This window comes from Pelodiscus sinensis, chromosome 9 (genome assembly GCF_049634645.1).
Source record: "Pelodiscus sinensis isolate JC-2024 chromosome 9, ASM4963464v1, whole genome shotgun sequence".
Taxonomy (NCBI): Eukaryota; Metazoa; Chordata; order Testudines; family Trionychidae; genus Pelodiscus; species Pelodiscus sinensis.
In genome coordinates, this window is record NC_134719.1 from 46,914,415 (window position 1) to 46,926,631 (window position 12,217).

Consider the following 12,217-nt stretch of genomic DNA (forward strand, 5'->3'; position numbering starts at 1 on the left):
TGAAGAAGTAAATATCATTCCTTAGTCAATTTTCATATAATTCATGATTTTATAGAGCTCTATCATTTCCCCCTTTAATCATTTATTTTCCAAGATGAAAAGTTCCAGTGGTTTTAATCTCTCCTCTTCCATACCCATAATCATTTCTGTTCCTCTTCTCTGTACTTCTCCAAATACAATATACCTTGGATGACCAGATCTGCATGCAGTATTCAAGATGTGGGTGCACCATAGATTTATACAGAGGCCATATGACATTTACTGTCTTATCATACATCCCTTTCCTAAAGATGCCCAATAAGCCTGACGACTGTTAATATACATTGAGTGGAGGTTTTCAAAGAACTATCCACAATGAAAGCAACATCTTTTCCTTGGTAACAGCTAATGAGGACCCCAATCATTTTGTATGTTTAGTTAAGATTATATTTTACCCTGTGCAAAATATAATCTACATTGAATTTCATGAACCATTCATCTGCAGATTTTGTCACTTCACTCTTTTTTCCCTTTTCCTGGTCATTCATAATATGCTGAACACCATTGGTTAGAGTAGAGCTCCATGGAGAACTCTATTTACCTCTCTTCATTCTGAAAACTGAGTACTTATTTCTACTCCTTGTTTCCTTTCTTTTCACAGGGGTGTCTGGAAATGCTTTCTGGATCATCTAACAAACCTTAATTTAATGGTCTGACAGCACTTGATAGACTAACGAAACATGTAGATGGTATCATGAGCAGGGCTCGCCGAACTGTGGTGAGCCCTGCTCGCTAGCCGCGCTGTCAGGCGATCTGTGCATGCTCAGATCATTCTGCGCATGCGCAGATCGCCTGAACCCGGCTCTTCCGGGTTGTAATCTACTCGCCACGGGCGAGTAGATTACACAGTTTGTCAAGCCCTGATCATGAGCATTGTGGGCACAACCCACTTCTTCAGATGACTGAAGATGTGGGCTGTGTCCAAGAAAGTTCATGATACTATCTATATGTTTTGTTAGTCTATAAAGTCGTATCAGACCATTTATTGTTTTTTTCTGTACAGACTAACTTAGCTACCCCCTGAAGCTTCTTAATTGAATAGCCAACCCTTTGTCATCTGAATCACCCTGCTTGAGTTAAAAACAAACTCCCTAGCCCTTGGCAGCAACTCATTATTCCCCACGCAAGCTGTGCTGGTGGGGAGATGGTCTGCTCCACGAGCAGACCTCAGGTTCAAAACTCATGGGAGGAGAAGACCCTCATTGTCCTCTACTGCCAATTATGCCCCTGTGTATAGTATCTGAGGATGAGTCTCCTAATGCAACTCTCTTAGCTGGGACTTTCTGGTCCGCCAACAGTCATGGTCTGGCAAGATATTGCAGGACCATAGAGTCCCATTGCAGGGCCAACAATAAGGATTTCTGTTGGGTAGGGAGTCCAGTGTGTGGCTGCCCAGTGAAACTAGGAGTCCAGGTGAGTGTGGCGATGCTCAGTGGGTCCAGGTATGCATGTGGTTCCTCAAGGAGCCTTGGTGGGGCATGCAGCTGCCTGGACCCCAGTGCCAGGTTTCCGAGTGGAGTCACAGCAGCAATGGCTGCCCATCTGGTCGTCAGGGCAGTGGGACCAGTAGGAGGTGGGGAGCCAGCTGGGAGGCCAGAGGCTGGGCAGGAGTCCAAAAAAGACATCCCCTGGTCTGGTAAAATCCCTCATCTGGGACCAGTCAGGTCCTAAGGGTACTAGACCGGACCAGAGAGGTCCAAACTGTGGTATGGCCACTACATATAGCCTAGCCAAATGCACAAGTACATTATAACATCTGAAATGTCCACAAGTGGTTGCCTTAACACTGGAAAAGGAGCCACATGGGTTACCACAGCCAGAAAAAAGTACATAGCTATTTATGCATCCGATTATCATAACTGTCAGTTTTTCCTTCTTAGAAACAGGAAGAACTTGTAGTCGGCCACCAATTATTGAGAATGGAGACATAACTACTTTCTTGGAAAAACAATACACATCTGGCTCCTTCGTAGAATTCAAATGTCAAAAATTTTATGCAATGGAAGGACAGAATATATCTTTTTGTGACAATGGAAAATGGACAAAGGCACCAATTTGTTTAGGTAAAAATAAAAACTCTCTTTATCTTTGAGGGTTATTTAGAGATTCACTAAACAAAATTAATTACTCGTGTAAACTTCAATGTGCTAACCCTGGGGGATTACCAAGACAATTGCTTCTTTATTCTTGTTTTAGAGCCATGTGTTATCTCAGTGAAAGAAATGGAAAACCACACGGTAGAGCTGAATGAGAGAGCCAATGAGAACATACCGCAATGGGTGTATCTAAAACGTGGTGATTTTCTTGAGCTTCGCTGCCAGTCAGGATATTCACTTGCAACTAATTCATCTGAATCTACTTTTATGGTGCAGTGCAATGAAAATCCGATTGTCTATCCAGAATGCAGAGGTAGGTAGAGTTAGATTCTAATGGGTATCTGAGCTATCCCACTTTCTGTACAGGGGGGTACTCTATTGTGAGAGGAATAAGTGAATGTAAAGGAGCTGCTTCTTTGCTCTGGTTACTACAATGCTAGTAAAATGCTTTCAGAGAAAATTAGCATTACACTAATTAAACTTTAGGTGCTAAGAGACACTACAAAGCAGATTATCTCTGCTCTATTCTAACCCTCTGAGATAATTTAAAAACCAAGTGATATTTGTCAGACAACAATTTTTAAAATGTAAATGGGTTGCAATCTGTAACTAGGCATATCTAAGGCTATTTCAGAGGTTACTGAATATTTACAGAATGCATTCACAGAATATGTAACAGCAGTTCTCAGAGATCATCTTAGAAACACTGTTCAGAGCAGCTCAGACTTCTCTTGCGAGCACAAATTGGATTTATAAAGGGAAAACTGAGTTTGTATTTGGTGCTTGATTTGTCACTATTGGGTATGCTAGTACTGTCTAGTCAACTACAGAGTATAACAATTTGTCACTACAGAATAATACAAAGTCCTTTAAATTGCTACGGTACTAGCCCTGACAGAGTCAGTATATTAGAACTGGTTGAGAAATGGAGAAGCAATTTTGGAAATGTGTTGTTTTTTACCATTTTACAGGTTTTTTCCTTTTTTCACAAAATATATGCATTATATACAAAATATTGAAGATTATTTCTTCTTATCTGCCGTACCAACATTTTTTCCCTGCTTTCTCCCCCCTCCCATTTTCATATTACTGCACACAAAAAAAAAAAAAAAAAAAAAAAATGGATTCCTAGGGTTTCCTTTCAATTTTTCCTTTTTCCCACTTTGCAAATTTTGAAAACTTTTCCAACCTTGGAATAGTTATAATGTAGAAAAGCGAAAGATGAAAAAGAAAAAGTGTAGGAAAAAGCCTTTGATATCATTCATTCTATTGTATTTAGTTGAAAATACGGGGGAATGCTTTTTCTCCTTTTTACTCTCAAAATTTTAAATATGCAAATCTTATGAAAGCGGTATAGGATTTTTGTTTAGAAATTTTCCAAACAACCAAATTGTTTTTTTTTAAAGTATTTGGTTTAGAAAAAGGCCATTCCTCATAAGCAATTATGAGAATTATTTTGAATGATTTTTTAATTATTTTTTGACCAGCTTTAACATGTATATTGCTTAATTAAAAATCAGTTCATCCACATTCTATCTGGCAATTTCTTAAACAGACATTACAGTAAACAGAGCAGGTTCCCTCCTATACAATTCCCACATGTTCTATTCTAACTTACAATAAGTACTGATGGATTGTACAGCCTACTAATCTATTTTCATTCGTAAAATATTTGTCTCATTCTTGTTAGAAATTGTATGTGACCTCCCCGGAGTGGTTAACGGTAGATTCAGACCTCAAAGGAACATGTATAGGGATGGTGATGTCATTATAATCATTTGTAATCATGGATTTCACAGTCATGTGGGGTGCAATATAGCTGAATGCACAAAGAATGGCTGGATTCCTCCACCAAGATGTAGCAGTAAGTGTATTTATATATTTATGCCAACTCAGTGTATTACACATATCAGATTGAAAATGTCCTTGCTAACCTAGTATTCTTCAAATTGTGTCCTTATGGGTGCTTCCTGCACTGCTGATCACAGAGCTTCAGTAGCAGTGACCATTAGTTGGCATGGATGCTGTTTCTTCTCGCACTCTGCCATGAGACTGGTCAGCACACAGGCTAACCTCATTCAGTTGCCTCTCCTTCTCTCCCGCTAGAGACGGTGTCATTCACAGTCCATTACAACCACTGCTTTCAGTTTGCATTTATAGAGTTAGCACTCCCAGTGCATTTGCTGCCTTTGTGAAGACCACATTCAACAACTCAGACCTTGATCGAATAAGGACAGAAAGCTCAGACAGAAGATGATCTTTGCAGAGCCAGTTTTCTGACTCTTTCCAGATCTGCCCCAGGAGTCACCTGCCATACATGTCTTCCCCACAGCTCTCAATACCTATAGGCCTAGGGGCAAAGAAACAAGCTCTGCCACCAAAGAGATTGGGAAGTCACCACAATGAACGCACAGATAGCCATAAGTGATCTCTCTCCCCTTCTTCAAGAATGTCCCTATTGCCGAAATTTATAGGGTGATGACTTAGGTGGTAATTTAAACATTCTCCACAGAACATCATGTGGTCATCGTAAACTCCATCTCTGATGCCACGTTTGGCTCCACGGTACTGTCATCTGTAACTGAGACAACTCCTAAGTGCCAACTGACCATTGGAGACACTGCTTGGAAGCCACATGCAGTGAAACTTGCATAGGACACTGCTCAGAGAAGAAGATAATGATGATGTTACTCACACTGTGCACCAATGATGGTTCTTTAACATGTATGCTCCTTTGGATGCTTCATGACCAGGGCCAACCCTAGGGACAAATGAGCCTCCCCACTACTGTCCTTCCCATGCTTCTGGTGCACCATCTTTCCACTGTCAGCTCACCGCCTCAGCCCCCGTCTGCCCATCTGTTGCTTGTCTCCTTGCCGTCCACCTGCCTATCACTTGTGTCCTCCTGCCTGCCTGCCTGCTGCTTGCCTCCCTCTATTCTCCTTGTCATCCATCTGGCACACCCTCCCATCTGCCCAACTACATTTCTCTTCCTCGTTGTCCACCCATCCATCAGACTCTTCACCCCCTCCTACCTGCCTGACTGCCACTCACTTCCCCATTCACTTCTTCACCCTGCTTGCTCTCCTGCCTCCTCACCTGCATATTGGGTCATACATCAGTCGGGACACGGGACATACCAAGATGGTTCTGATTTTATCAAAGAACAGGGCTTCCCAAAATGCAGAGAGTGGGGAGATTTCCCTGATTCACCTATCCAAGGGACAGTTCTGTCCCCAGTCCTCCCTTCTCCCATCCAAGAAGTTCTTACCAATCACTCTGCAGGAAAGAAGACATTGCTTGCATGCTGACTAAACTTGTGTCAGGGCACAAGGAGAAATAGTGCATCTGAGTGGTATGGTTAAAAGAAACACACAGGATCTTTTTCAGGGGGATAAGGCAAACATGCCTCATTTATTGAAAATGTAACAAAGTAGCATATGAATTCACACACACACACACACTGTCTCTCTCTCTCTATGCTGATGTGATAATAACCAGTCCGTTGCTCTGCCCAGCCCATTGGCCAGATAGGTCGGGTGTGAGGGAGGAGCCGGGTCCTTGTCAGTCCAGACTGATGCTCCCTGGTTGTAGCAGGATGGAACCTGAAGATCCACACAAGTCACCCCATCCTTTATAGTATTAACTTTCCATGCAAGTCTCTGCATTTTGCCTTGTTAGTCACTTGGCATCACAATCAGACTTTCTGCGACATTATGTTTATCTGGAAGTTGTTATTGTAGGCATCTGATATCAATATGCTGATGACTGCTCCTCGGTGTTGTCTTCTGGAGAAAGTTGTTATTGGGTCCCTATCAAGGGGTGCTTGCCACTAGCTTCAGGGCTTATCAATCTGCCTTGGTCCAATCTGCATCTTCAGTGTGCTTTAGCTTAGTTGATAACCATTTGGTGCTTCTCAGTCTCCGGCTCCTCCTCTGACCATCTGGGCATACAGTGGCCTTCACGCTTATCTCCCCTAAAACATTCTCTCTCTCATTTCCACAAACAACACATTTACACAAATGCAGCACAGAAAAAAGGATACTTCTAGCAACTTTAACAAAGTCACAAAGTTTTACACATTAAACTTCTTTCTATCTCTTATAAGGCTTTACCTAATACTAATATTGCTATACATTACAATGTTCCATCCCTTCACTTTCACATTGGAACAAGCTAGCATCAAACAGAGCTGGAGCTAAGTTAACAAAGCTGACTGGTCTGTCTTGTGCTTAAGTCTCTCAAAATGTAATATAAATTCATATTATAACATACATTCATTATAACTAACTATTACCTACAAGATTACAAGGCTATATTGTGGCCAAGTGGACACTGTCACTGACGTTTTCTGGCCAGCAGCTCAGGGAGGCAAGCATGCCTACAGAGAAACACCCAGTGGGACATGCATCTTCAAGAAATATTGTTGCTATACAATGAATTTATTTTTTAAAAGAATCAAAAATAGGTACTTAAAAAGGGCCAAAGGCCTTGTCAGTACATAGGACTGACAGGTACATTTGTGTTGCTTTGCCTTAGACAAAATGGACTGGGTCTGAATTCAAGACCATATATATTTTGTTCAATAAGTTATGTTTCTTGTCTGTTAGCTGCTGAATTGGCAAATGCACTTGAATCAGTCTCTCCTGCAGGGAACATCTGAAACTGGGTATTTTACTCAGTCAGATGGCAGCTTATCAGGCAAGATGCAACAATTTCCAAATATAAAAGATGGCCTTCGATCTTTGTAGCCTCAGTCAAACCCTTCCACAACAATGGCAGCTGCTCCAGACATTCCTCACTGAGTGATTCATGAGATTTGTTTATTGAGTGCTAAGTAATAAAACAGGAAGATACTGATTTAACTGAAAATAATCTAGTTTGTAGCTAAGCCACTTTTTACAGAATAAAAAAAGTGACTTACAGCCTAACAATGAAAGTCATCTGCCCACCAAGGCTGACTTCCTGGACCCCTTCTTCAAACTACAGGTTGAACCACTCTCAAAATCAGGACTCTCTGATCCAGTAACATCTGTGGCCTGGCAAGACCATAGATGTTCCTGGACCAGAGATCCCAAGTGGCTGGGAATCCTGCAGCAGAGGGCCTGAACCTTTCTGGGACCAGGAGCTTGCAGAGTATGTAACAGTGGGGCCAGTGGCTGGCAGCCTAGCCAGATAGGTGGCTGCAAAGACAGTAGCCCTGCTGGGCAGGGAGCCTGGTTGGGATGGTGGCAGTGAAGCTGGCGGCCGGCAGCCCGGCTGGACTAGTAGCAGTGGGGCCAGCAGCCCTGCTGGAGCTGGGAGCCCAGCAGTCACTCCCTGCCCAGGCTGCACATGGTAACTGGCAGCAGAGAGGGGAAGTTCAGGCAGGGTCAGCCCGTCCATATAGGCGAACTAGGTGGTCGCCTAGGGTGTCAAATTAAATGGGGCGCCAAATGGTGGCGCAATATCAGTGAGGGGTTTGGAGGTGGGGGTGCCGATTGCATGGTTCACCTAGGGCGCCAGTTGTTGGCAGCTACTCTAGGGCCGCCCCTGAATGCAGGAGGTAAATTGGAGAGTCAGTGATGGCTTCTGCATTGAGCTTTCTGATATACAGGGCAGATTGCTGCTACAGACGATTGGACCTACCCTTACCTGGTAAACTCCCTCATTTGGAACCCATCATGTTCCAAGGGTGCCAGACCAGTGAAATCTGAAGTGTATTCCCTTCTGCAACCCTCAGACATCCCTCTGCTCTCCATGCAGGTTGCTTCATTAACTGTTTCTCTGTGTGTAAAGATAGCAAGTCCTGATTTATAGAATCCATATATGATGAACAGAAATATGATAACCCGGATCATCAGACTGTTGTGTCTATTGTTGGATTAAATACATGATTTTACATGATTTTTTAAAATTTTCTGTTATTCTCTATATCTGACAGGTACTTAAGATAAATGAAAATAAGAAGCCTCAAACAGATATTTTAAAACAACATCTGGAGACCATTAAGGTGATTTCTAATATATACACACTATCTCCTGTTTTTCATCATAATGTGTGCTTGGATTCATCTTTATCAGTTCATATGCTTGTTTATGTCTATGATCAAAATATACACTACAAAAACAAATTTGAAGCAACATCAATCAGAAAAATAGCTTTTTGTAATTGTAAGGGCCTAAATCTTCACCTAACACTCAAACCAAACCAGTACCTCTTCTTAAGTTTAAAATGAAACCATTTCCTCTGCACTGTCTGGGTTTCTCTCTTGACTGACAGAAACAGCAACATTTCCCACTTGGTCAAAACCAGAAACCATCAGACATTTGATCTTATGACATTTGTAAGTCAAAAAGTTTAGTTCAAGAAAATAGTTTTAGTTGTGTCATCCATTGCTATTGACCACTGATTGCTGTGTAAAGAAAATCCATTGTTCCCTGTGTTAAATAAAGTGAAAGAAATCTTAACGTTTTATGAATAGGTGGCAGCTATGAAGTGAATGTGCTTTGTGAAGAAATCCTCTATTCTTTACTCCCCTTTTGAAAGTCAATTAGTGCATGTCTACACAGCAGGTCTGAAGCCGAAATAAGCTATGTCAATTGAGTAGCTTAAGTCAAAATCGCTTATTTCGGCTTTTTTGCGCTGTCTACAGAGTAAGAAGTCCAAGTTTGAGCACTCTGCCTCTGACTTCCCTTACTTCTCGTAAAAGGAGGGCTACAGGAGTTGGAGTAAGAAGTCTTTCAGCCCAACATTATTTCAAAATCATGTTGAAATAATTGCTTGCAGTGTAGACACGGAAAATGTTATTTCAGAATAACATGAGTTATTCCAAAATAATGCTGCAGTGTAGATATAGCCCTAGAAATTAAATCAGTTCTGTCACTGAGGTGAATTCCCTGGAACCACCAGGTGGGAACAGAAAATGTGTGATCGCTGATACTTTGGTCAAAGTGCAGGTAAATTGTGTATATATCTCAAATAGGCCACAGAACATGGAAACATACATTCTGCAAAAATCAGAATAGATATATGCTTTATTCTAGTCATTAAACTTCCCATGTACATCTACTGCCATATTCTCTCACAGAGTATCCTCCTGTGAGGAATCATCCTGTCCCCCTTGCTGCAGATGCTCTCATCCTTCTACATCTTTCTATTCTCAGTGCATACATGTGAAAGTATTCACTAGGGAAACTATCACAGTACTTCTGTGTTTCCTAGGTTATGTATTATGGAAATCTTACCCTGGATATTGTATTCCTTTAATTTTTGTACCTATTTGTATTGTTTTCTGTTCATTTGCTGAAATAAATACATATTTTGAACCCATTGCTTTAGATTCTGTGTAGAAAGTCTCCACAGAGGTAGTCATCAAGCTGTTTTGCTGAAGACCAGTGATAGTAGGGCACACCTTGGCTCAGATTGTTTCTGATGGACTCCTCTGTGCAATGAGAACAGAAGTAAGATTCACAGGTGGTAGTAGGTTGGCCTTCATTGTTTCCTCTAATTTTTTCCATATGTGTAGAGTACATTTTATTACATTCACCAAAGCATGAGTGGATGTGCACCACCAGTGGAAACACATGTTTCTGCCTGTGGGTGCTGTGGGCACTTTGCCAAGCAGCTGAGCAGTATTTGAATCTCTCCCGGGGTGGCTGCCAAAGCACTCAGATGACCAGGAACGCTATTCTGTCCTATTCTGACTCCACTCAAAACCCCAAGGTAAGTTATCCCACAGATGAACATGATGGCAATTTTTCTTTCCTGGTGGAATGCAGAGGGGGGATTCTTTCAAAGCATGACTTACCACATTCAACTCTGCTTCATGCCAGGATTCAAAGTGTCCATTTGGCCAATGAACTCCTGATCAATGTTTGATAAACACTTGTATGTGCACAATCACTGCCCCTACCAGCAAAATGCTGTGTCTTGGGGGCTGGCTTCACTAGAGCTTTTTACCTCCATGTAATTGAGTGAGTGTAACTCAAGGGACATAATGCAAGTGTAAAAGGTGATTTGGCAGTTCCCATTTGTTTGTGTGTCTCTCTCCTCTCAGTTTCTCAAACCATACTCACCTGAGCAGCCGGGGAGGGGTGAGTGAGTACTGATGTGTTTTTTCTTTGCTTCTCTATAAAAACCATATTCTGCAAAGAAACAAAGGGAATCTGCAGATGGATTTTTCTGCCGCACTCTGAGAAGAATTTCCCCAGGAATATTCCAGGAATCTTAACCCAAACATTTTCACAACTTGCTGGCTATCCCTGCAGTTGAAAATGTTCCAGAAAACATTACTGATTAATAGAGCAGGGATAGGGAACCTTTTTTTGGGTCAGGGGCTGCTGGCCCACAGAAAAATCAATTGGGAAGTGAGACGCAAAACAAAACCAAACACCCCTCCCCCCAACTTTCTCAGGGGGGGGTTGGAACACCAGCATGGGCTTCTCAATGCTGGGGGGGGGGGAGCGGAGTCTTGCGGGTCAGATCCAGACAAGCCAGGGGCTGCATCCGGCCACTGGGCCTTGGGTTCACCACCTCTGTACTAGAGAATCAGAATAGATTATATATAAATCTAATGAATACTGTGATTTTGTTAATCTGAGGTCCTTTGTGGGAATGTGTATTAGTGACTGTAAAAGTTCTTTTATCTCTTTCATATCTGAGATGAGTACTTCTACCTGAGATTGAAGGTAAGATTCAAGGTGCTATGCAGCAAATATATATGCTTGACAATAGGGTATGTTATCAATGTTCACAAGGTCTGAGACTTATTAGGTCTCCAGTGGTGACATGTAAGGACGAAAAGTGGTCCCAATCAACAGTATGCAAAGGTATTTTACTTTCTTATTTCTAAAATAGCCTAGAAGAATGATATTGTTGGAATACAAACCTTGCAGTTTTACTCAGAAACATTTGTTTTCCTCTCTTTCTGTCTCCTTACAGTGCACTAATACAACATCGTTTACAAGCCAGAAAGCAAATCTGTCTCCAATCTGGGATGTTCTGTGGCAGTGGTAATATAGGTTTAATGAGAGCATCCTCCTTTTGGGTCAAATTCTGAACTTCTCATTCAAGCAAACCCTCCCTGGAGTCCAATGGGAGTTGGACCTGAACAAATTCTGAATAAAGGTTTAGGGCCAAATTTTGTCAGTTTTGCTAATGTAATAGTTAACATTGACTTTAATGAATGTAATCCAATTTCAGGACTCCAGGATTTGACCCAATGGTTGATTATTCTCAGTTTCTGATTTTTAGGGCCAGAATTTCACTACCAGTTGCAGATGAGCTAGATATTACACCTTTGGTAAAATTCCCATTCTACTGAATTCTGTTGCAGAACTTCCATATATAGAACCAAGACTTCACCTAATATCTTTTAGCTTCCAAGGGGGAGGCGGGATTAACAGTTTCAATACAATTACAGTGACAGTGCCACATGCACATAATGTAATTACATTTTTTCTTTTTCCAGTGCCACATACAGCAATCCAAGGTGAGATGAAGAAAATGGACATATGTCTGAAATAGCTCCAGGAAACAAAATTACATTTAGAAAGTAGAGATTTTGTTGAATTTGACTGTGAAAGAGGATATGAGAGGGATCCATTCAGAGTACAGTGTATGGAGGGGAAAATAGCATATCCTCAATGTAAGAAAAGAGATGAGGAATTTCCAATTAAACTACAAAACTGTTCAATTGTTTGATTGAAAGATGTTTTTTACTGAGGAAGTCTAGGGTTAAAAAAAAATCACAGTGATAAAGCTTCAGTGGGGTAGCAGAGGGTATGTCTACACTACCCCGCTAGTTCGAACTAGCGGGGTAATGTATGCATACCGAACGTGCAAATGAAGCCCGGGATTTGAATTTCCCGGGCTTTATTTGCATAAGCCGGCCGGCGCCATTTTTAAATGCCGGCTTGTTCGAACCCCGTGCCACGCGGCTACACGCGGCACGGGCTAGATAGTTCGGAATGGCTAGCTAGTTTGAACTATCTGTACGCCTCGTGGAACGAGTTCGGAATGGCTAGCTAGTTCGAACTATCTAGCCCATGCCGCGTGTAGCCGCGTGGCACGGGGTTCGAACAAGCCGGCATTTAAAAATG

At 41.8% G+C, this 12,217-nt stretch overlaps 1 protein-coding gene across 8 annotated transcripts in view; it reads left to right on the forward strand.

Annotated features, from left to right (window-relative positions):
* LOC102456492 (coagulation factor XIII B chain-like) overlaps nucleotides 1–12,217 on the forward strand; it is a 60,729-nt gene that overhangs the window by 14,912 nt on the left and 33,600 nt on the right. For 4 of the 8 annotated variants that reach the window (XM_075936715.1, XM_075936719.1, XM_075936721.1 and 1 more), the window contains 4 exons: nucleotides 1,920–2,102; nucleotides 2,236–2,448; nucleotides 3,826–3,999; nucleotides 8,059–11,763. In XM_075936715.1, coding sequence (XP_075792830.1) covers nucleotides 1,920–2,102; nucleotides 2,236–2,448; nucleotides 3,826–3,999; nucleotides 8,059–8,066 — 578 coding nt within the window. In that variant the 3' untranslated portion in view covers nucleotides 8,067–11,763. The remainder of the gene's footprint in view (nucleotides 1–1,919; nucleotides 2,103–2,235; nucleotides 2,449–3,825; nucleotides 4,000–8,058; nucleotides 11,764–12,217) is intronic. The other 4 variants (XM_075936717.1, XM_075936718.1, XM_075936716.1 and 1 more) reach the window with 4 other exon arrangements.